The sequence below is a fragment of the Mobula birostris genome, chromosome 3 (genome assembly GCF_030028105.1).
Source record: "Mobula birostris isolate sMobBir1 chromosome 3, sMobBir1.hap1, whole genome shotgun sequence".
Taxonomy (NCBI): domain Eukaryota; kingdom Metazoa; phylum Chordata; class Chondrichthyes; order Myliobatiformes; family Myliobatidae; genus Mobula; species Mobula birostris.
Window position 1 is genome coordinate 152,608,406 of NC_092372.1, and position 21,418 is coordinate 152,629,823.

The 21,418-nt window shown below is 40.8% G+C and overlaps 1 protein-coding gene across 9 annotated transcripts in view; it reads right to left on the bottom strand.

Moving 5' to 3' along the window:
- Positions 1-21,418, bottom strand: part of sema5a (sema domain, seven thrombospondin repeats (type 1 and type 1-like), transmembrane domain (TM) and short cytoplasmic domain, (semaphorin) 5A) — a 237,150-nt gene that overhangs the window by 47,250 nt on the left and 168,482 nt on the right. For all 9 annotated transcript variants that reach the window (XR_011885429.1, XR_011885428.1, XM_072253474.1 and 6 more), the window contains 2 exons: positions 12,588-12,769; positions 12,204-12,347 (listed from right to left, as the gene is read on the bottom strand). Coding sequence is in view for 7 of the 9 variants with exons in the window: in XM_072253474.1 (XP_072109575.1) it covers positions 12,204-12,347; positions 12,588-12,769 (326 nt within the window). In the remaining 2 variants the exon portion in view is untranslated. The remainder of the gene's footprint in view (positions 1-12,203; positions 12,348-12,587; positions 12,770-21,418) is intronic.

Below are 21,418 nucleotides of genomic sequence, written 5' to 3' on the forward strand. Positions count from 1 at the left end.
CCTGGACCATCATTTATCATCACCTATTTTGTGTGGTTCCTTGCCAATGCAATTAGTAACATGTCTTCCAGTTAAAAGAAGATCTCCAGACTAAAATAACTAAAACACTACAGCTACATCATTTAAATTATATCTCCCACCTGGGACCATTTTTTAATTGCCAATCTGTCTCCAATGTGTAGAATTGGCTATAGTCTAATCAACAAATATTTAACCTTGGCATTTAGAAAGATTTTTTTGATAGTTATGTTCAACACATTTAAATACATAGCAGCATGTTAGTATACAATTCTAAAAAAAATTCACAAAATCGTTACTCTGCATTATTTACCACTTTCATTGTGACTATTATCTTTTGTCTGTGCTTCCCAAAATCACTGAATCTAGCTGAAATATCAATCTATGGATTCTGGTGTCTTTAATGCTTTAATAACCATAACCATATAACAATTACAGCACAGAAACAGGCCATCTCGGCCCTTCTAGTCCATGCCAAACTCTTACTCTCACCTAGTCCCACCAACCTGCACTCAGCCCATAACCCTCCATTCCTTTCCTGTCCATATATCTATCCAATTTAACTTTAAATGACAACATCGAACCTGCCTCAACCACTTCTGCTGGAAACTCGTTTCACACAGCTACCACTCTCTGAGTAAAGGAAGTCCCCCTCATGTTACCCCTAAACTTTTGCTCTTTAACTCTCAACTCATGTCCTCGTGTTTGAATCTCCCCCACTCTCAATGGAAAAAGCCTATCCACGTCATCTCTATCTATCCCCCTCAAAATTTTAAATACCTCTATCAAGTCCCCCCTCAACCTTCTATACTCCAAAGAATAAAGACCCAACTTGTTCAACCTTTCTCTGTAACTTAGGGGATGAAACCCGGGCAACATTCTAGTAAATCTCCTCTGTACTCTCTCAATTTTATTGACATTTTTCCTATAATTCGATGACCAGAACTGTACACAATACTCCAAATTTGGCCTGTAATTCTTTCAGCAAAGTAATTCAGGAATATGTAGTAACTATTTTATGTTAACTTATCGTTTAACTGAGGAGACATAGAAACTTAATGTAGTCAAGTCAGCTTTCATAACCTTTCTCAAAGTAAAGTTAATGCTGATTTGAGAAATGTAAAAAGTGAAATCAACTAGGGGGCAGATAGCAAGAAAAAGAAGAGAATATATGGTGATTTTATATTCATACACTTAATTTAATGATTCTTCAAGTGTAAGTATAGGCAACAAGAGGAAGCAAACCATTCACTGAAGATGGCTTCATGTCTAATTTTGACCATCTTTACTCAGCAGCTATTTGATGTCATTGGGACTTAAAGAACCTATCTCATCACTTGCACTTGTGCTTACAGCACGTTGAGGTGTAACTGAAAAACTGTTTTTAAACTAGATTATGTAATAACCAATAATTGTTCTCGATTAGTAATACCTCTATTTCGCTTTGGGATTAACTTAAAAATAGGTTATATGGCCCATATTTGTTTGATATATTGATTAAAAAATTGATGCAGGCCTGGGGAAGTGCAGTAAACTGTCATAGCACAGCACCAAATTTGTGGTTTAAGATAGGTTCTCTCGTGCCAAAGGCATTTGGTACTCCTGAAATGGCTTTCCACACTTCTCTCTGTGTACTGCTGAATTACAGACTGAGGAAATGACCGCTGTCAAAGTCTGATTGATATATGGGTTATTGGCAGGGAGTGTGAGGGTTATCAGGAGGGAGTGCAGTTGTCAGTGAGACAGAGTTATTATCGGGGCCTAAGAGAAGAAAATAAGGTGAATGGACGGGTTGACCAGAGTCTGGTTAAAAAGAAGTGATTATTTAAGGATGAGTGGAGTTGTCAGATGTTCTGTGGTTTTGGGTATCTTCCTTGTCAATCTGCACTTGACTAACAAGGTACATCACTCACACACAACAACTTTCAGAAAATTCTGGGGCCCGCCCATGTGTGAAAGGAAAATCAAGGACACATTTTCAGAACAATACGCTTCATTAAGTAACATGAAAAGGTTTAAAGATTTCAAATGTTATCTCTGGAACTTTTTTAAAAAAAGAATACAGCCTTGTCAAGCTGCAAGGTACAGATAGGAACAGCAGCACAAACAGAGGATTATAATGTCATTGTTGACTGAAAAACAAATTACTAAATTAGCTCAGTTCTTTCCTTTGCCAGTACCTGCTTTGAGTTTAGTTTTGATTAAAACATAAATATTATCGCAGCTCTGTTGCTTAGCTCCAAATATCCCTTGTACGACATGCAGATTATTATTAGATATTGCATGGTATTCCTAATAAATCTGATACTAAATTGTAGAGAACTAGATTCTTAAACATAATATCACTGATATTTTAAAACATTTGAGCTAAATTCCCACATTCCAAAGACATCTAGGTTAATTGATTACAGGGTGTAATTTGGCAGCTCAGGCTCATTGTTACTGTAGATAACAAAAATGTGATTTAACTGCAAAATAATTTTGACAAAAAAATCCAACCACAGAGCATATTATTTTATATAAATTGTTTTAATTCAGAAATGCAAAAGAATGCTCATATTAGTACACAGGATTAAACACAACAAGGGAATGAAGTGCACCACCAAATGAATCATGTGCAAGTTGATAAAGTGGTGCCATGTGAAATTACATACTGATAGATGCAACCACCAATTGAAGAAACTACATATCACAGCTCCATGGATGAACCAAAATAGTCCACCTAAAGATAATCTTGTTCAGTGTTCAACCTGTCCAAACCGCTATATCAAAGTAAAGTGAATGCAGAACTATGCAGTTAAGATTTTCTCTGATTGTCTGATATTAGCTTGTGTCAACACCCATTCCAAGTTATTTCCAGTAACTTATTTTAAGGGGATAAAATCTAACCAACCTTCTTATTGTTCTTTCAAAACTAATCCTATTCTATGTTTATGTTTTCATTTAACTTAAATAAACTTTCACTACCAACTCTTGAAATCCTTTGGAAACACACTACCCAAGTTAACTTCTCTCTCCTTGGCCTGGCACCAAAGCCAACACACCAGGCCACCTGCTCCACCTTACAGCTTCAGAATTCTATTCCTCCACCATATCATTTTGGATGTTGCTGAACTTCCAGCAGAGACTTTATCTTTCAGAGCCTAGTGAATCATGTTGTGGGCCTATTTCTGACATGTTTGCAATGAAAGTAGCTACTGTAGTAGAACAAAAATGCAGAATCACTCAATCCCAGCATTATTCTAGTGAACTCGTTTTCTACCTTTTCTGTGGCTGGAATAAATTTGCAATTTTAGAACCTCTCGAGTAGAATAGTTCAGTTATCATAGCTTGACCAATGACTTATGCAAATTTATCAACCCCTCAGAAATTCAAAATAAATGATATGATAGTAGATAACAAAACTATCTTTAATATGGCCCTGCTATCCACAGAACACAAATATTATGTGCAAAGAAAATAACATTTACGCAGTAAAGATATAATATTTGAACTGAATTCAGGTCAGGCTGACTGCTGTGATTTACGCCTTGTAGGGTAACATACTATTGAAATTACAAAACTGCTGAATCTGGACTGCAAGTAAAATTCATGACATCAAAAGAAACTGAAAATTTTATTACCTGTGATTGTAAAAGGATATGCAACTTAATACATTTTTGACAGCTTTCCATTAATTGGTTCTAAAGATTTATGCATTTTTTAAGACCTTCACAAAAATAAGAGCTCACAGGATCGAGGCATTGCATTAGCAGAAAAGACAGGTTAAAGGACAGAAGTGGAGCAAACAGTTCTTTGTCACGAAGGCTCAATGCGGATCAATGCTGCTTGCCTAACTATCTGTAATCTATAATAAAGATTTAAATGAAAAGAAAAACTTAATTTTTGTGTATTTAATCTTTCAATAATATTTGAGTAATCTTGTATGTGTATATATATTTCAGTTGATTAAGCATTCTTGTTCATTTAAATAATTCACTACAGGTTATATGTTAAATATGTCAATTGCAAACAGTATCAAGCTACCACCCAATACGTAGAACCACAGAACACTACAGCACAGAAAACAAGCCCCTCAGCCCTTCTAATCTGTGCCGAAACTTTATTCCGCTAGTCCCACTGACCCGCACCCAGTCCATAACCCTCCAGACCTCACCCATCCATGTATCTATCCAATTTGTTCTTAAAACTTGTGAGCCCGCACTTACCACATCAGATGGCAGCTTGTTCCACATTCCCACCACTCTCTGAGTGAAGAAGTTTCCCCTAATGTTCCCCCTAAATCTTTCCCCTTTCACCCTATAGCCATGTCCTCTCGTGTTTATCTCTCCCAATCTAAGTAGAAAGAGCCTACTCGCATTTACTTAAATGCACATCACTTAAAGTAAACTCAAAGTTAGACCCTCATCTTGGACTCTCGTGTCTTTGTTGAATTAGTTTAATATTTTGAAGTTACAAAATATAAAATTGGCAACGAGGTAATTTTAAAATGAACCTGAGACGGCTACCAACCCACTCAAGCACAGCAAGATGTTCTTGTTCAAAGAAAATTGCAGGGAAGGATAAAAGAAAAGCAGCCTATAACGTGTTCTTTGGAAGGGAAAACACAATCAAGTTTAATAAAAAAAAAAGGCAGTAAATGGAAAAATTTAGGGTTCATAAACAGTGAGTAGCATGTGAATATAATTATTAAAAAAGAGAAGAAATGGCTGACTACATCAGAAAGATTGATGAGTTTAACTACACAGCAGGTAACTGACTCATGCATACTGAGTTAATTCAGCAACATTTGGAAGCAAATTAAATAGCCAATGAGAAATGAGTACTAATTTTGCTAAGTTTATTTGGTTAAAGGCATATCTTTTGCTTCAAAAATTAACTGTTCAAACCAAACGATCCGAACTGAGCCTTGCTGATATTACAAAAGTGATGCAGGAACACTTGGAACCAAAGCTATTGTTGACTGCAGGATGCTTTAGATTTCACAAGTGGAATCAAAAGGAGAGGGAGTCCATTTCAATTTATGTGGCAGGATTGAAGAGATTGTCTGGGCACTGACAGTTCAGTAATGGGCTTATGATACACTAACAGATTGTTTAGTTTGTGGAATCTTACAAGAAAGTGTTCAGAAATGGCTCCTAACTGAAGCACAGCTCACATTGAAAAGAGCAGTTGAAATGACTGCTTCAATGGAAACTGCAGACAGAAATGCAATTGAGTTGCAGTCAGGAATGAAAGTGAGTGTGAACAAAACTGCAGCGTCCAAAAACAGCCTGGACAAACAAGTTATGTTACAGTTGTAGCAGGAGCTTATGTACACCAAACAAGTGTAGATTTAAAAGTGAACCTTGCAGAAAATGCAACAAAGGCGATCCCATACAAAGAGATTATTGGACAGCCAAAAATAAATGGTCTGCACAGAGAAGAGAAAAAGATAAAAAGTCAAGTTGCAGTTTCAAAAAGAGCACTAATCTAAGAGCAGTTGATAAAAAATCTGATGATATTGAGAGTGACACACATAAAAATTGCTGGTGAACACAGCAGGCCAGGCAGCATCTCTAGGAAGAGGTACAGTCGACGTTTCGGGCCGAGACCCTTCATCAGGACAAACTGAAAGAAGAGATAGTAAGAGATTTGAAAGTGGGAGGGGGAGGGGGAGATCCAAAATGATAGGAGAAGACAGGAGAGGGAAGGATGGATCTAAGAGCTGGGAAGTTGATTGGCAAAGGGTATATGAGAGGATCATGGGACGGGAGGCCTATGGAGAAAGAAAGGGGGAGGGGGGAAGCCCAGAGGATGGGCAAGGAGTATAGTGAGAGGGACAGTGGGAGAAAAAGGAAAGAGATAAATAAATAAATAAATAAATAATGGATGGGGTACGAAGGGGAGGTGGGGCATTAACAGAAGTTAGAGAAGTCAATATTCATGCCATCACGTTGGAGGCTACCCAGACGGAATATAAGGTGTTGTTCCTCCAACCTGAGTGTGGCTTCATCCTTACAGTAGAGGAGGTCGTGGATAGACATATCAGAATAGGAATGGGATGTGGAATTAAAATGTGTGGCCACTGGGAGATCCTGCTTTCTCTGGCGGACAGAGCATAGGTGTTCAGCGAAACGGTCTCCCAGGCTGCGTCGGGTCTCACCAATATATAGAAGTCCACATTGGGAGCACCGGACGCAGTATATCACCCCAGCCGACTCACAGGTGAAGTGTTGCCTCACCTGGAAGGACTGTCTGGGGCCCTGAATGGTGGTGAGGGAGGAAGTGTAAGGGCATGTGTAGCACTTGTTCCGCTTACACGGATAAGTGCCGGGAGGGAGATCAGTGGGAAGGGATGGGGGGGACGAATGGACAAGGGAGTCGCGTAGGGAGTGATCCCTGTGGAAAGCGGGGGGGGGGGGGAGGGAACGATGTGCTTAGTGGTGGGATCCCATTGGAGGTGGTGGAAGTTACGGAGAATTATATGTCGGACCCAGAGGCTGGTGGGGTGGTAGGTGAGGACAAGGGGAACCCTATTCCTAGTGGGGTGGTGGGAGGATGGGGTGAGAGCAGATGTGCGTGAAATGGGGGAGATGCGTTTGAGAGCAGAGTTGATGGCGGAGGAAGGGAAGCCCCTTTCTTTAAAAAAGGACATCTCCTTTGTCCTGGAATGAAAAGCCTCATCCTGAGAGCAGATGTGGTGGAGACGGAGGAATTGCAAGAAGGGGATGGCATTTTTGCAAGAGACAGGGTGAGAAGAGGAATAGTCCAGGTAGCTGTGAGAGTCCGTAGGCTTATAGTAGACATCAGCAGATAAACTGTCTCCAGAGATAAAGACAGAAAGATCAAGAAAGGGGAGGGAGGTGTCGGAAATGGACCAGATAAACTTGAGGGCAGGGTGAAAGTTGGAGGCAAAGTTAATGAAGTCAACGAGCTCAGCATGCATGCAGGAAGCAGCACCAATGCAGTCATCGATGTAGTGAAGGAAAAGTGGGGGACAGGTACCAGTATAGGTTTGGAATATGGATTGTTCCACAAAGCCAACAAAAAGGCAGGCATAGCTGGGACCCATACGGGTGCCCATGGCTACACCTTTAGTTTGGAGGAAGTGGGAGGACCCAAAGGAGAAATTATTGAGTAAGGACTAATTCCGCTAGACGGAGCAGAGTGGTGGTAGAGGGGAACTGATTAGGTCTGGGATTGAGAGTGACACAGGACTGTGTAGCCTTGAGTTTTACAGTGTGAAAGCTAACAATCGATAAGCAATATGTCTTACACCAGAAGTGAACAGCAACTTAATTAAAATGGAATTGGATACTGGTTCAGCTATTTCAGTCATTCCACAAAATGAGTTTAAGTGGCAGTTCAAACTGAAGCCTGAAGAAAAGATAACTCTTGTGGGATGACTTTCATAACTGTGAAATACAACAACCAACAGGCCACATTGAGCTTGTATGTGGTAAAAACAGGAGGACCAGCATTGTGGGGATATGATTGGCTGAGACAACAACAACCTGATTGGAGATCCATTGACTATTTGCATGCCATAATCCCTGCAATGTGCCAACTGAAAGTGAATTAAGAAAAGCACAGGATGATACCACAAATGTCTTCATGCCAAACACCATGAACCATTCCACAACAGAGGATGAACAGGTGCTGGTGCCAGCCTCCGTGCCTCTGGTTGGAAAGCATATTGGACCAAGGACCACACTGCCCAGAGGAAATGTGAAAGTGATGAAAGCAGTGGTCTAACGACAACAGTTTTCTGAGAGAACTTCTGATATGTTAATCAGGCAGTCACTTGCAAAATGTGGCTTGGTTTGAAGCTGAAATAGAGTTCAAGGAGCTTCAGGAAGGTTGCAAGCATTGTGAGTATAAAGAACCAGAATCTACTCTGTGTGTATTAAGAACTTCGCGAGGGAGACAAAAAGCTGCTTATAAAAGAATACGGTAAACGAAAGCCTAGATGTCTGAATGGAAGGCCAAAAAGAAAGGGGTCAACAGAGATACGAAAACAAAGGATTCATCAGATGATGTTGTGGATGAGGAAACCAAGAGGAGAGACCAGATCAGAAAGGGAACAACAGTAACGTTAATAAGAGAATACTCCAGTGAACTAGACGCACCTTCTGAAGGTCAAGATCCACAAACTAGAAGAAAAAGGAGGGAAGAGATGGAGAGAAAGAATGTGAATATGAAAGAAAATGATGTGAAAGAAAGAAGAAACATGAGAGAGAAAGAAAAAGGATCAAAGTAGACCCAGAGAGAGAAAAGAAGGTGTCCAGAGCTGTTCAGAAATCTTGTATGTATATATACACATACATACACATTTATATATATATATTTATGTGTGTGCATGCACACACACACACACACACAGTGCCTATAAAAGGTATTAACCCCCTCCCCGGAAGTTTTCATGTTTTATTGTTTTACAACATTGAGTTACAGTGGATTTAATTTGGCTTTTTTTGTCACTGATCAACAGAAAATACATCAAAGTGACAACAAATTTCTACAAATTGGTCTAAATTTATTATAAATATTAAACACAAAATAATTGATTGTATAATTGCTCACCACCCCCCCCCCTTTCAAGTCAGTATTTAATAGATGCATCCTTGGCAGCAATTACAGCCTTAAGTCTGTCTGGATAGGTCTGCATAAGCCTTCCACATCTGGACACTGCAATTTTTCCCCATTCTTCTTTACAAAACTGTTCAAACTCAGAGACTGCATGGGAATCATGAATGAACAACCCTTTTCAAATCCAGCTACAGATTCTCAACTGGATTGAGGTTTGGACTTTGACTTGGCCATTCCAGGACATTAACTTTCTGGTTTTTAAGCCATTTCTGTGTAGCTTTGGCTTTATGCTTTGGGTCGTTGTCTTGCTAGAAAACAAATCTTCTCCCAAGTTGCAGTTCTCTCACAGACTGCATCAGGTTTTCCTCTAAGATTTCGCTATATTTTGGTGCATTCATTTTATCCTCTACCTTCACGTCCTCACAACAGTGAAGTATCCCCACAGCGTGGTGAAGCCACCGCCATACTTGACAGTAGGTCTGGTGTGTTTTTGACAATGTACAGTGTTTAGTCTGATGGCCAAAAAGCTCAATTTTGGTTTCATCAGACCATCGAACCTTCTTACAGCTGACCTCAGAGTCTCCATCATGCCCTCTGGCAAATTCTAGCTGAGATTTCACGTGAGTTTTTTTCACCAGTGGCTTTCTCTTTGCCACTCTCCCATAAAGCTGTCACTGGTGAAGCACCTGGGCAACAATCGTATGCAAAGCCTCTCCTATCTCAGCCACTGAAACTTGTAAACTCCAGAGTTGTCAGAGGTCTCTTGGTGGCCTCCCTCACTAGTCCCCTTCTTGCACGGTCACTCAGTTTTTGAGGATGGTCTGCTCTAGGCTGATTTACAGCTGTGCCATATTCTTTCCATTTCTTGATGATTGACTTAACTGTACTCCAAGGGATATTCAGGTACTTGGAAATGTTCTTGTATTCATCTCCTGACTTGTGCTTTTCAATAACTTCTTCACAGAGTTGCTTGGAGTGTTCTTTTGTGTATATGGTGTAGTTTTTGCCAGGATACTGACTTGCCAGCAGTTGGACCTTCCAGATTCGGGTGGATTTTTACTACAATCAATTGAAACACCTTGACTGCACACTGATGCTCTCTTTTTAACTAATTACGTGACTTCTAAAACCAATTGGCTGCACCAGTGATGATTTGGTGTGTCATATTAAAGGGGTGGATACTTATGCAATCAATTATTTTGTGTTTTGTCTTAGTAAGATCGCTTTGTAGAGATCTGTTTTCACTTTGAGGTGAAAGAGTCTTTTCCTGTTGATCAGTCAAAAAAAGCCAAATTAAATCTACTGTGATTCAATGTTGTAAAACGATAAAACATGAAAACATCCAAGGGGAGGGGTGGTGAAGATTTTATGGGCATTGTATGTATTGGTTGATTAAGCATTCTTCCTTGTTTAAATTATTCATTTTGTATAAATAGGTGAATTGCATATGTCATTGCACTACCCCGTGGTATGTGTGCGCCTCAGTTAAAGTAAACTCAAAGTTAGACGTACATTTCACACTCCCATGTCTTCATTTGAGTTAATGTTTGCAGTTGAAAAACATATCAATAATATACCCACATTTGTTGACGATACACAGCCCAAGAGGAAGGTTCCATCTTTAATATCTTTATTTTTCTCTTTCAGGGTTCTTTTGAAGACCCTGACTTGGCGTTGCGCGCAGACTTCGGTTCTTCGCGGGAATGGGACCTGTTCTTGGGGTTTCAGGACCGGCCGTTGTTGTTCGGCACGCCAAGGGTCTGAGAGTCCTGCTTGAATGCGAACGCCTAAGATCTTGGGGCTCTAGAGATGGGCGGATTGAGAGTTGGTGTCATGGCAGGAGATTCATGTGTCATTGGGGAGCCCAGAAAATCTTTTCCTTTGGTCCCAAAGACCCAAGATCTTTGCAGTCTTCAGGCACAGAGCTCGAAAAAAGTGATGAAACAGACTTTTTAACATCGTAAATCAGCAGGTTGTTATGTCTCCCTCTCGCTGTGAAAATGGGGAACACCTCCCTCTCCCTTATTAGGGAGAGAACCTGTGGGGCAGGGGGAATCGTTGCTTGCTGCCGCTTACATGCGGGAGCTGGGGAGCTGGGGAGCTGGAGGCAGACTTTGAGGTTCTCACTTTTAACTGTTGTTCATTCTTTGGGGCACTCCTCTGTTTTCATGGATGTTTGTGAAGAAAAAGCATTTCAGGATGTGTATTGTATACATTTCTCTGACATTAAATTTGACCTTTGAACCTTTGAATTTTGTTAGTCAGAGACTGCTGAATCTGTGGAATTCATTTCCACGGGTGACTGTGGAGGCCAACTCTTTGGGTATATCTAATGCAGAGGTTGATAGATTCTTAATTGATAAGGGCATGAAGAGATAATGGGAGAAGGCAGCAGAGTTGGGCTGAGAGGGAAACAGATCAGCCATAGAGCAGACCTGATGGGCTAAATGGCCTAATTCTCCTCCTATAAATATGGTCTTATGGTGTAAGACAGCAGCAGATTCAAATACTGTTCCATGTCAAATGCAAGGCCTTCAAATCATTCATTTTCTGCTACATTAACCAGTGTCTTCTTCACAGAAAAAATCAGCACAACTCTCATTTATTTCATCATTATGTAAAAAGTAATGCCAGGAACCAATATAATGGATAATGTAGTAGAAACCCTTTGCACTCAGAATTCCTGCTAACTCCTGCTTTTCAGGATTGATATGCAGTCCTTTCTGCACCTTGTAACATCTTTCCACTCAGCTGATTTTCCCCAGACGAGTCCCTTCCCACATTAAAACAGTATGAAATAAAATCATCAGGAGAGGAAGGTGATCCTGACATTTTAATGATTCAAACACTCTATAACTGTTTCTAAAAAGAAAAATAATCCAGATTTTTTTTTTAATTTTGAGAGTTTGTGACATTTCTTCCTTTCTTTTGTTCAAACCCTCAAGTTTGCTAAATTAGTTAGGCAAAAGCAAAATGGTAAACAGTAGGTTACTGTTCAGTTACGGGGAGGGATGTTATGGGGCTAAGTCAATCTGTACTATCCTAGGTAAATTAGTGCTGCTATCTCACAACACTAGAGAATCGGGTTAATTCCTGACCTTAGTGTGCACAGCTTGCACATTCTCCCTGGGCACTCTAGTTTCCTCCAACATGCCAAAACCATGGCCTTGGTACATTAAATGGTTGCTGTAATTGGCACCTGGTACAGATGGGTGGCAGGGAGAGAAAGCTGAAAGGGATCTGAGGAGATAAATAGGATGAGTGTTGATGGCAAGTACAGACAGGGTGGTATGGAGGGTCTGTTACCATGTATATAACTTTGAACACAAAGGTACTTTGACCAATAGGAACTGATGTCTAATGACAGTAAATTTCTGAATAAAAGCCTTTTAATAAGTCTGGAAGCAGATGTTGAGCTTGTGAGCTCAGCAAAATTCATTTGCCGGCTCCACTGCTGATAGAGGATTCAGTTAAATGTGAAATCTAGTTTGTAACCGAGCTCTCACTGAAACAACCATAACCTGGAAGTCCTGGCGACAACTCAGAACACAAGTATTGTAGTCACAAAAGAAACACTCGTTAAAATGAATCACACATAAAAGGCTTGGACATACCGCTCTTCACGATTTTGTCCAACACAAACACGCCCTCCATGTCGAGGAGTGGGGTTGCTACAAGACCGCTGTCGAACCTGAAATCCAATCCCACAACTTGTACTGCAAGGAGACCACAATGTCCAAGGAGTCCAGCCACCATTCCTGTGAAAAAATTTCATTTCAACAACTGAAAGAAACGAGAGTGGATAAAAATTCAAATCACTTTTGCCTCTTGACCCACGACCCACATTTCAAGGATAAATTGAAAATGTTTTAATTTCTCAACTGATCAAAATATTTGGTGCAAACACCAGGGTATGATTATTAACAGATGTAAAAGAGGTTAAATAAAATTAATTTTTCATAATTTTTACACCTGGTACTCCAATCTTTTTTGCTTACCTGGAACAGTTTGCAACCTCCATCCTGAGACCCTCACACTGTCGTCCTCCACACTGTGGAATTGGACTGTTACACGAGCGGGTTCTACAGAGGCATAGGCCAATGGCATTGCCATCAGAATGGCTGCAGGGTCCCCATGGTGACCAAGGTCCAAAACCACCATCCATTGTCATATTTCTCATCTAAAATGCAAACATTCAGTAATATCAGGATACACAATAGCGTTCAAAGGAAACAGTTTACTTTTGAACAGATTGTTTATATAACAAAAACAGGCAGAAGTTATTTCATGCAATGCCCAATGTGCTTCTGTTTATGTCATAATTTTATTCAAATCTATGGGTTCTTAAAATTGTAATCCATTTTGTGCTGTCATTGGAATGCATAAGTCCATTAAACACAATGTGCTGACCATCTGGGTTGAATCATTCACTTGCAAAATACAGTCAAAGAAATAGCATACTGGTCCAATCAAACCACATTTATCTAGAAAAAAATTGGACAACATACTTTAAAGGTAGGGATATCATTCTTATAGACTGCAGAAAAGAACTTTATCCAGAATCTAATCATTAATCTCAACAAGAGTGCGTTATGAACATTTTTACAAATTGGAGTGCAATTCTCTGTAGTTATGGGCTAGCAAACAATGCACAACTGGGTGCATAAACAGGTCGTACTTGGCACATCTTTACCTAGCTTCCTACAAGACCATCCAACAATCAAGAATCTCTGAAAATGGATCATTCACCTTCAGTTTCCTTCTTAATTATTTGAGAAATTGTCCCCATCTCCAGTGATCTCCATCTGACTCCAGCTCAATGATCGCAAGGATTATATTTCCAAACGTTCATTCAAGTATCCTCTCCCAAATTCTCCTTTGACTCCTGGGTCTCCAAACACCAATCCTGCTTTATAGCATTGCTCTGGATCCACCATTTCCTCCTGTCATTCTAACATTCTTTCTGCCCTGTCCTTCTGCTACTCTTCCCACCATGATCCTTATCCCAAATGATCATTTTGCTTCAGAATATCACCACCTGCCCAGTTTCTCTCTCCATTTAACCCTTACCCAGCCATGATGGGACATTGAAAAGAACCTAGTGCACAAGAACAGGATTTTCCTGCTTCTATCACTCATTTTGAGATACTCTTGGTCTCACTTGAAATTGGCACAGTCAACCCTTCTATTCCCGCTGCTACCTAAGAAAACGTACTTCCCAGTGGCCAAACATTTTAATTCCGATTCCCATTCCATTCCGACATGTCTGTTGATGGCCTCCTCTTGTGCCAAAATGAAGCCACCCTCAGGGTGGAGGAGCAACACATTATATTCCGTCAGGTAACCGCCAACCTGATAGCAGAAACATTAATTTCACCTTCCAGTTAAAAAAATTTCCCTCCCCTTCCAATCCACACTCTGGCCTTTTACCTCTTCTCACCTTCCTATTAATTCCCAAGTCCTCTCCTCCTTCACTTCCTCCTATGTTCCACGTTCCTCTCCTATCAGATTCCTTGTTCTCCAGCCCTTTACTTTTTCTACCTAAATGGCTTCACGTATCACCTTCCAGCTAACCTCCTTTTTGCCCACCTTTTTATTCCGGCATCTTCTCCCTTTCTTTTCAGTGCTGAAGTCGTGTCTTGGCCCGAAACATTGACTGTTTATTCATTTTTGTAGATGCTGCCTGACCTGCTGAGTTCCTCTAGCATTTTGTGTGTTTACTGCTAATATTTTCTGACCTACTGCTTTTAAAAGTTGTAGAATTTATGGAGTTTTTGAAGAATAGTCTATTAACACATTACTGTGGAGATCTGTAAAATCAGGTAAAGTATTTGATTTAATCCTTTCACAATATTTCAGTTTATTTCTAAAACTAAGTGTCTGTTTAATTATGCATTACACAAGGGGTTAAATTTGGAGAGAGTGAAAAGGACAAAGTAATTAAATTGCCCAAAATAAAAGCATATTAGTAAACACTGCAAAGAAATGTGTGGACTGGATTAGAGAGGCAAATTAACAAAGACCATTTTATGTGTCAGTGGGCTAGAATTCATATTAGGGAGTTTCCTGGAAGGGGAATTCTCCCAGATATATTCAAGCTTCGATTTCCTGTTCTTTGGAAAGAATTTCTGTCTAATAATGGGAACTGTGGGCACGTGCCCAAGTGGATAAGGCATTGGACTAGCAATCTGAAGCTCATGAGTTCGAGCCCCAGCCAAGAGAACGTGTTGTGTCCTTGAGCAAGGCACTTAATCACACATTGCTCTGCGATGACACTGGTGCCAAGCTGTATGGGTCCTAATGCCCTTCGCTTGGACAACATTGGTGTCGTGGAGAGGGGAGACTTGCAGCATGGGCAACTGCTGGTCTTCCACACAACCTTGCCCAGGCCTGTGCCTTGGAGACTGAAGACTTCCCAGGCGCAGATCCATGGTCTCGCAAGACTAACGGATGCCTCCAATGGGAACTGGCAGAATATGGAGATTCCACACTGTTCCTCTGGAATATGGAATGTAACTGGGTTTCATGACTCCAGCCTGTTGTTTGGATCACCTGTTCTCCCCTTGCCTGGACCTGGTGTTCCATGTGGTCTCAATTCCAAGAAATAACCGAGCCTGGCTCTGCTTAACTGGGTATTCAGGTAGCATGATGAGAACTCAGACACTTTTCTCCCTCACAAGATATTGTTTACTCTCCGACTCCTGCAGCTCCCTCTGAAGTTACTGTTGTTGTTTAATGATCTGCTACCAGGAGTGTTGCTGGATTAACTGACTGTCTGCATGGAGCTCCATTACTCATTTATTCATGAGCTGGAGTCTCAGACCAGCCACAGACCTCCAGAGATTCACCTTTAAAGTAACACAATTAGCAACAGTTGTAAGGTCAACAGTTCTGTTCTGTTCACTCAGTGGAGCTGTAAACAAGATCACTGAAAAAGGAGTGCTCAGTGCCTTTAACACCTCCACTGTCACGGATCCATAGTGGATGCAGACGAGTGCCTTCTTGGTCCCCTTTGGGAATACAGCAAGGCTTGCAGCTAGAATTGTGTGCCAATCCGCAAGACAGCCGATTTCCAATTACCTGCAAACAGCTTGATAGATAACTCAGAATGTGGACTAATAATTGAGGCTGTAATGCACTGAGGCCTGCATTCTATTGGAGATTGACAAACCATGCAGAAAATGTGTTTTAGGAATCTCACCACTTCTGCTGATTCCCATTAAACCCCACCATGCACCAGACACAACAAGTTAGTATCAGAATCAGTTTTATTATCACATGATGTGAAATCTGTTGTTTTACAGCAGTAATACAGTGCAAAAATATAAAATTACTGTAAGCTCAAAATAAATAGTGCAAAAAAGAAACAATGAAGTAGTACGTATACATGAGTTCATACACCCTTCAGAAAACTGATGACAGAGGGGTAGAAGCTCTTTCTGAGTTATTGAGTGCAAGTCTTCAGACTCCATTACCTGATTGGGGCAGTGAGAATAGGCAAGTCCCAGATGGCAATGGTCTTCAGTGATGGCTGCTGCCTTCCTGAGTCATCACCTCTTGGAGATATCCTTGATGGTGAGAAGGGTTGTGACCTTGATGAATTTGGCTGAGTCAACAGCTTTCTGCAGCCGCTTCTGATTCTATGTCTTGGAACTTCCATTCCAGGTTGTGATGCAACCCCTCCGAATGCTCTCCACCGTATGTCTTCAGAAATCTGCAAGAGTCTTTGGTGACATACCAAATCTCTTCAAACTAATGAAGTAGAGCTTCTTTGTGATTGTGTATGTTAGGCCAGGACGGATTCTTGGAGATGGTGACATCCAGGAACCTAAAATTGGTCTGCCTTTCCATTTCTAACCCCTCAAAGAGGACTGGAGTTCTCCCAATATCCTTTTCCTTAAGTCCATAATCAATTCCTTGGTCTCACTGACACTGAAGTTAATGGAGAAATCAAGCTAATACCAATGTTATCCAGTTACTGGATACTTACCTGTTCTTGGCATAAAGATTACAAAGTGCAGTTGAGACAAAGAATTTGATCCAATTACCTCATTCTTCTATTAATACTTTCCAATATTTTAACAAGAAAAATAAAGCACTGAAACCTTTCTGTATATAAATGCTTCACTACATTGACCAACTGATGTTCAAGAAAGCTGACCAACAAAATCTATTGTTCATAGGGCATGCATTTCTCTTTTCCCAATGGCAGTTGCTGTCATGTATCAGATCTAGGGAACATGCAGATATCAAGTGACTATGACACTTTTAAGCCAGCTTTCACATTCTCACAGAAAACAGATGAAACACAAGAGATTCTGCAGATGTTGGAAATCCAGAGCACACACACAAAATGCTGAAGGAACTCGGCAGACCAGGCAGCATGTGTATGCTGCTGAGGAAGACAGACATTCTTTTATCTATCCTACAGAATGAAAAATGAAGGTGGAGTTTACATGAGCAGCTACAGGCTCAAACAACATAAACAAAGCACACTCATTATTTTAAAAAGAAGCTTTTTAAAACTCACGGGGCCAATCTTTTTGGCATGGTTCCATGTACCTAGAATTGTCAACCATAACAATCCTCCTACCCACACACCTTGTCCAGATGTGGGAAACCTACCATGTATTTGGAGCCCAACAGCAACTGTAATGCAGTGAGGAAGCCTTACCCTTCAATGCCCAAATAGCCACCAAATTTAGGGATGGGGTAGAGACAGCTGCCTTAAATGCTTCTGAAACTGAGATTTTTTTTGTGAACTAAGCACATGAAGGGAAATAGAACAATGGAATTAGGTCATATATCGATGTGCACAAAAAGTAATGGAATAAGCTGAACCAAGCACAGTTGTCCCCTTTGCAAAAGGCAAATGAAAGAATTGTACAACTACAAATGTGGTAATGTATAATCCATTCTTTACATTACTGAGCATTAACCACTACACATTTACCCAGGAGGTACCAATGGTAAGGACGTTAAAGGATCTGGACAGAAGGCAAGATAATGGATTGAAAATATTTTTAAAAATGAATGGTACAACAGACTCAATGGGCCAAATTCTGCTCCTATAATCCTGCAGTCAATGACAACCAGCTTTTGAAGCTATTTAATGGATTTTTACATTACATACTATTCAGGGAACATGGCTTTCAAGGGCTGAACCAGTATTTAATTGTCCTTGAGAAGGTGGTGATGACCTGCCTTCTTGACCCACTGCAGTCCTTCAGGAATAGGAATACCCACAGTGATGTTGGGTAAGTACTCCAGGAGTCTGATCCAGTGACGGTGAAGGAATACGTTTCCAAGTTGCTGTGTGGCTAGGAAAGCAATTGCCAGATGATCGTGTTCCCATCTTTTTGCTGCCCTTGTCCATCTAGCAGGTAGAGATCGTGAGTTTGGAAGGTGCTGTCTAAGGAGTTTTGGTGAGTTGCAGCAGAAAATCCTGCAGACGGTCCTACTAAACATCGGTGGTGGAGTGAGTGAATGGTTGTGCTTAGATAATTGTCAGATACACTCTTGATATGACTTCTTCTCCCCAACTGGTTTTCAATATTCTTGCAGATAAATAAAGATTCACTGTGATCGTAGTGAATGGTGAAACAAACTCATGAACCTAAGTGGACTATATCTGTTCATGTGTTTAAACAGCTGAACAAGTTAATGGCAACACTGTACATTGGAACTTTCAGTAATAGAAATAGTGCTAAAATACTGCAACCCTCTCACTAACTTCATTTAAATACTCCGTTTTATCTCCTTGATTCAGTCACTTCCCAGCTATATCCGCAACACTTCTCATGCTCTCGATCTGGTCAACAACCTTCAGCACCCTGGCCTTGATTGCCTCATTTTTATTATGGATATCCAGTCCCTATGCATTTCTACTACCCCCGCCCCCATCAAGAAAGCTATCTGCTTCTTTACAGATAACAGAACTAATTAGTTCCCCTTCACCACCTCTCTCCTCTGTCTGGTGGAACTGGTCCTCACACTCAACAATTCCTCTTTCAACTCCTCCCACTTTCTCCATAACCAAGGTGTAGCCATGGGGACCCAGGTGAGCCCCAGCTTTGCCTGCCTTTTCATTGGCTAGGCAGAACAGTCCATGTTCCACACCATTACTGGTAATGCTCCCCAACTCAGCTGCTATCTTTTATAAACCTACTGACTCTTACAACTATCTTGGCTACATTTCTTCCCACCCTGTCACTTTAAAAATGTCATGCCCTTTTCTCTGTTCTTCCATCTCCACTTCATCTGTTCCCAGGATGTGTCTTTCCTTTCCAATATATTGGAGGTTACCTCCTTCTTCAAAGAATGGGATTTCCCTTCCTCTACCATTGATGTTGCCCTCACTCACCATTTTCTGGACATCTGCCCTCACCCCATCTTCCCAGTGCCTTAATGGGAATAGAGTTCCTCCTGTCTTTGCCTACCATCAATAAGCCTCTGGATCCAGCACATCATTGTCTTCAACATCCACTATCTACAATGGGATCCAACCACCAAACACATGCAACACCCTGTGCACATTAGACTGTTTCATTAAAGTGGGCTCTTTTCTTTTTTCGCTTTTTTAGTCAAATTAAGAACTATAAAGCTAAATTATTTAATTGTATGCAGTGTACTATCTGTTATTTTGTGGTACTGATTTGTAACAGCGTAGCAAATCACACAGCATCCACACAAACGGCGGGCAGGGGGAGGTTTGCATTTCAATCTCCCATGTTTGACGGGGCTGGAAGTTGTCTTCCCTAGACTTACGCAGCCGATGGAACCAGGGTGTTTCGCACACCTTTACCAGCCCTCCACACTCTGCTTTCCACAGGGATTGCTTGCTCCATGATTCATTTGTCCATTTGTCCTTCCCCACCAATCTCCCTCCTGGCACTTATTCCTGGAAGCAGAAGTTGTTCGACACCTGCCCCTACACATCCTCCCTCAACACCATTCAGGGCTCCAAACGGACCTTCCAGGTGAAGCAACACTTCACCTATAGGCACGTCAGGGTCATCTACTGTACCCAAGTGCGGCCTCCTCTCCATTGGTGAGACCTGACATAGATTTGGGGACCGTTTTGGTGAGAACCTTCACTCTGTCTGTCACAAACAGGATTTCCACCTATTTGAATTCCACTGCCCATTCCCATTATGACATGTCAGTGCATGGCTTCCTCTATTGCCATGATGAGGCCACTCTCAGATTGGAAGAGAAACACCTCATCTTCCATTTGGGTAGCCTCCAAACTTATGGCATGAAAATCAGTTTCTCTAACTTCCGCTAATTTATTCCCCCCCCCTTTCCCATTCCCCATTCTGACTCTCACTTGCTCTTTTTCTCCTCACCTGCCTATCATCTCCCACTGGTGCCCCCTTCTCCTTCCCTTTCTCCCATGGGAAGGAGGAGTGGCCCAAATCTTTGACCATTTATCATTTCCATGGGTGCCACCTGACCTGTTGAGTTCCTCCAGCATTTTGTGTGTTACACTCTGGGTTTCCAATATCTGCACAAACTCTTGCGATTACTACCTAAATATTCTTCTTTTGTTAATTGCTGCATGGGGTATTGGATTACCTTTCTGTTCTGCTTAATTTATTATGGTCATGCTGCTATGAGATCTCATTCACCTCCTTTCATTACTCATATTTCTTTCCAATGTTCACAAGACATCTCAACCTGGTGACCTTCTCAGCAGTGCCACCTGGTGAACTGCAGCTGAATAAATTTATCCTGGGTGTGAACACAGCACTCAACAGTTCATCAGAATATCTCAGGTCTATACTCTGCTGACAAGGCGATACAATTCAGCATCCTGTTAACATTATTCATCCTTAAGCATGAAATATATTAAGAGATATTTCCATTTGCCTCTTCCCTGGGCATTTCACAACCTTGAATACTTCCTGTAACCTTTCATTGTCCCCCTTCAATCTTCTGTATTATTAGATTGACTGGTATTCATTTAGTGAACGTCACGATGCTTCTTTCTTAAAATGTGACATAAACTAGCAAAATGGCTTCAACAGGAAATGTTTTTCAATAGACATCTTGTTGGGTAATGAGGATTATATAATGATTGAATCAGTGAATGAGTTAGAGAAATCTGTACATTTATTTTTGTCTTGCAAAGTGACAAGTATTCTCAAATTAATCATACTTGGTCTCAAAATTTTTAATGCGTGTTTTAGAAGCACATATCAATAGCAAAGTTACTGAAAAATCACATGACAGTGGCTGTGATGCATTATCCTTGGAATTCTCAATTGCTTCAACTGACAAACAACCATCCTCCACCAGTATCTAGCTTAGTGGGTCTAAAGTTCTGTAGTTCGATTCTAACCTAGAAAATAATGGCCAACAAAATTACTTTGCCATTCACAGACTGTGAAGTTCACCCTGAATTTCTCCTCCAATTCATCCCTGTTCTCTCCATTCCTTTATCCACCCACACTCCTGGCAATATCATTTAAGGATTCATGACTGGGCTCCAGCTCTGGTTTCTAATCCAGTCTGACATACCAGCTGCTGAAACCCTATTCCATACTTTTTATTACTCTTACATTGCTCTCCTGATGGACTCGGAGGTTGAAGTGCTGCTCATTCTTCATGAACTGCTGCCTATAACCAACATTGTACACGTTCTACTCCCCTCACTGAACAAAAATCTCAAAATTAAAAGTTTTGTTACCCTTCTATCTTATTTTTATTGGTTATCTTTTATCATGTCGAATTACGCTTTTCTGTGGATCTTTACATTTTCTTCAACATTCAGTCATTCAATATTGTTTAATGTCATTTCTCGTACACAGGTGTAAAGGGGAATGAA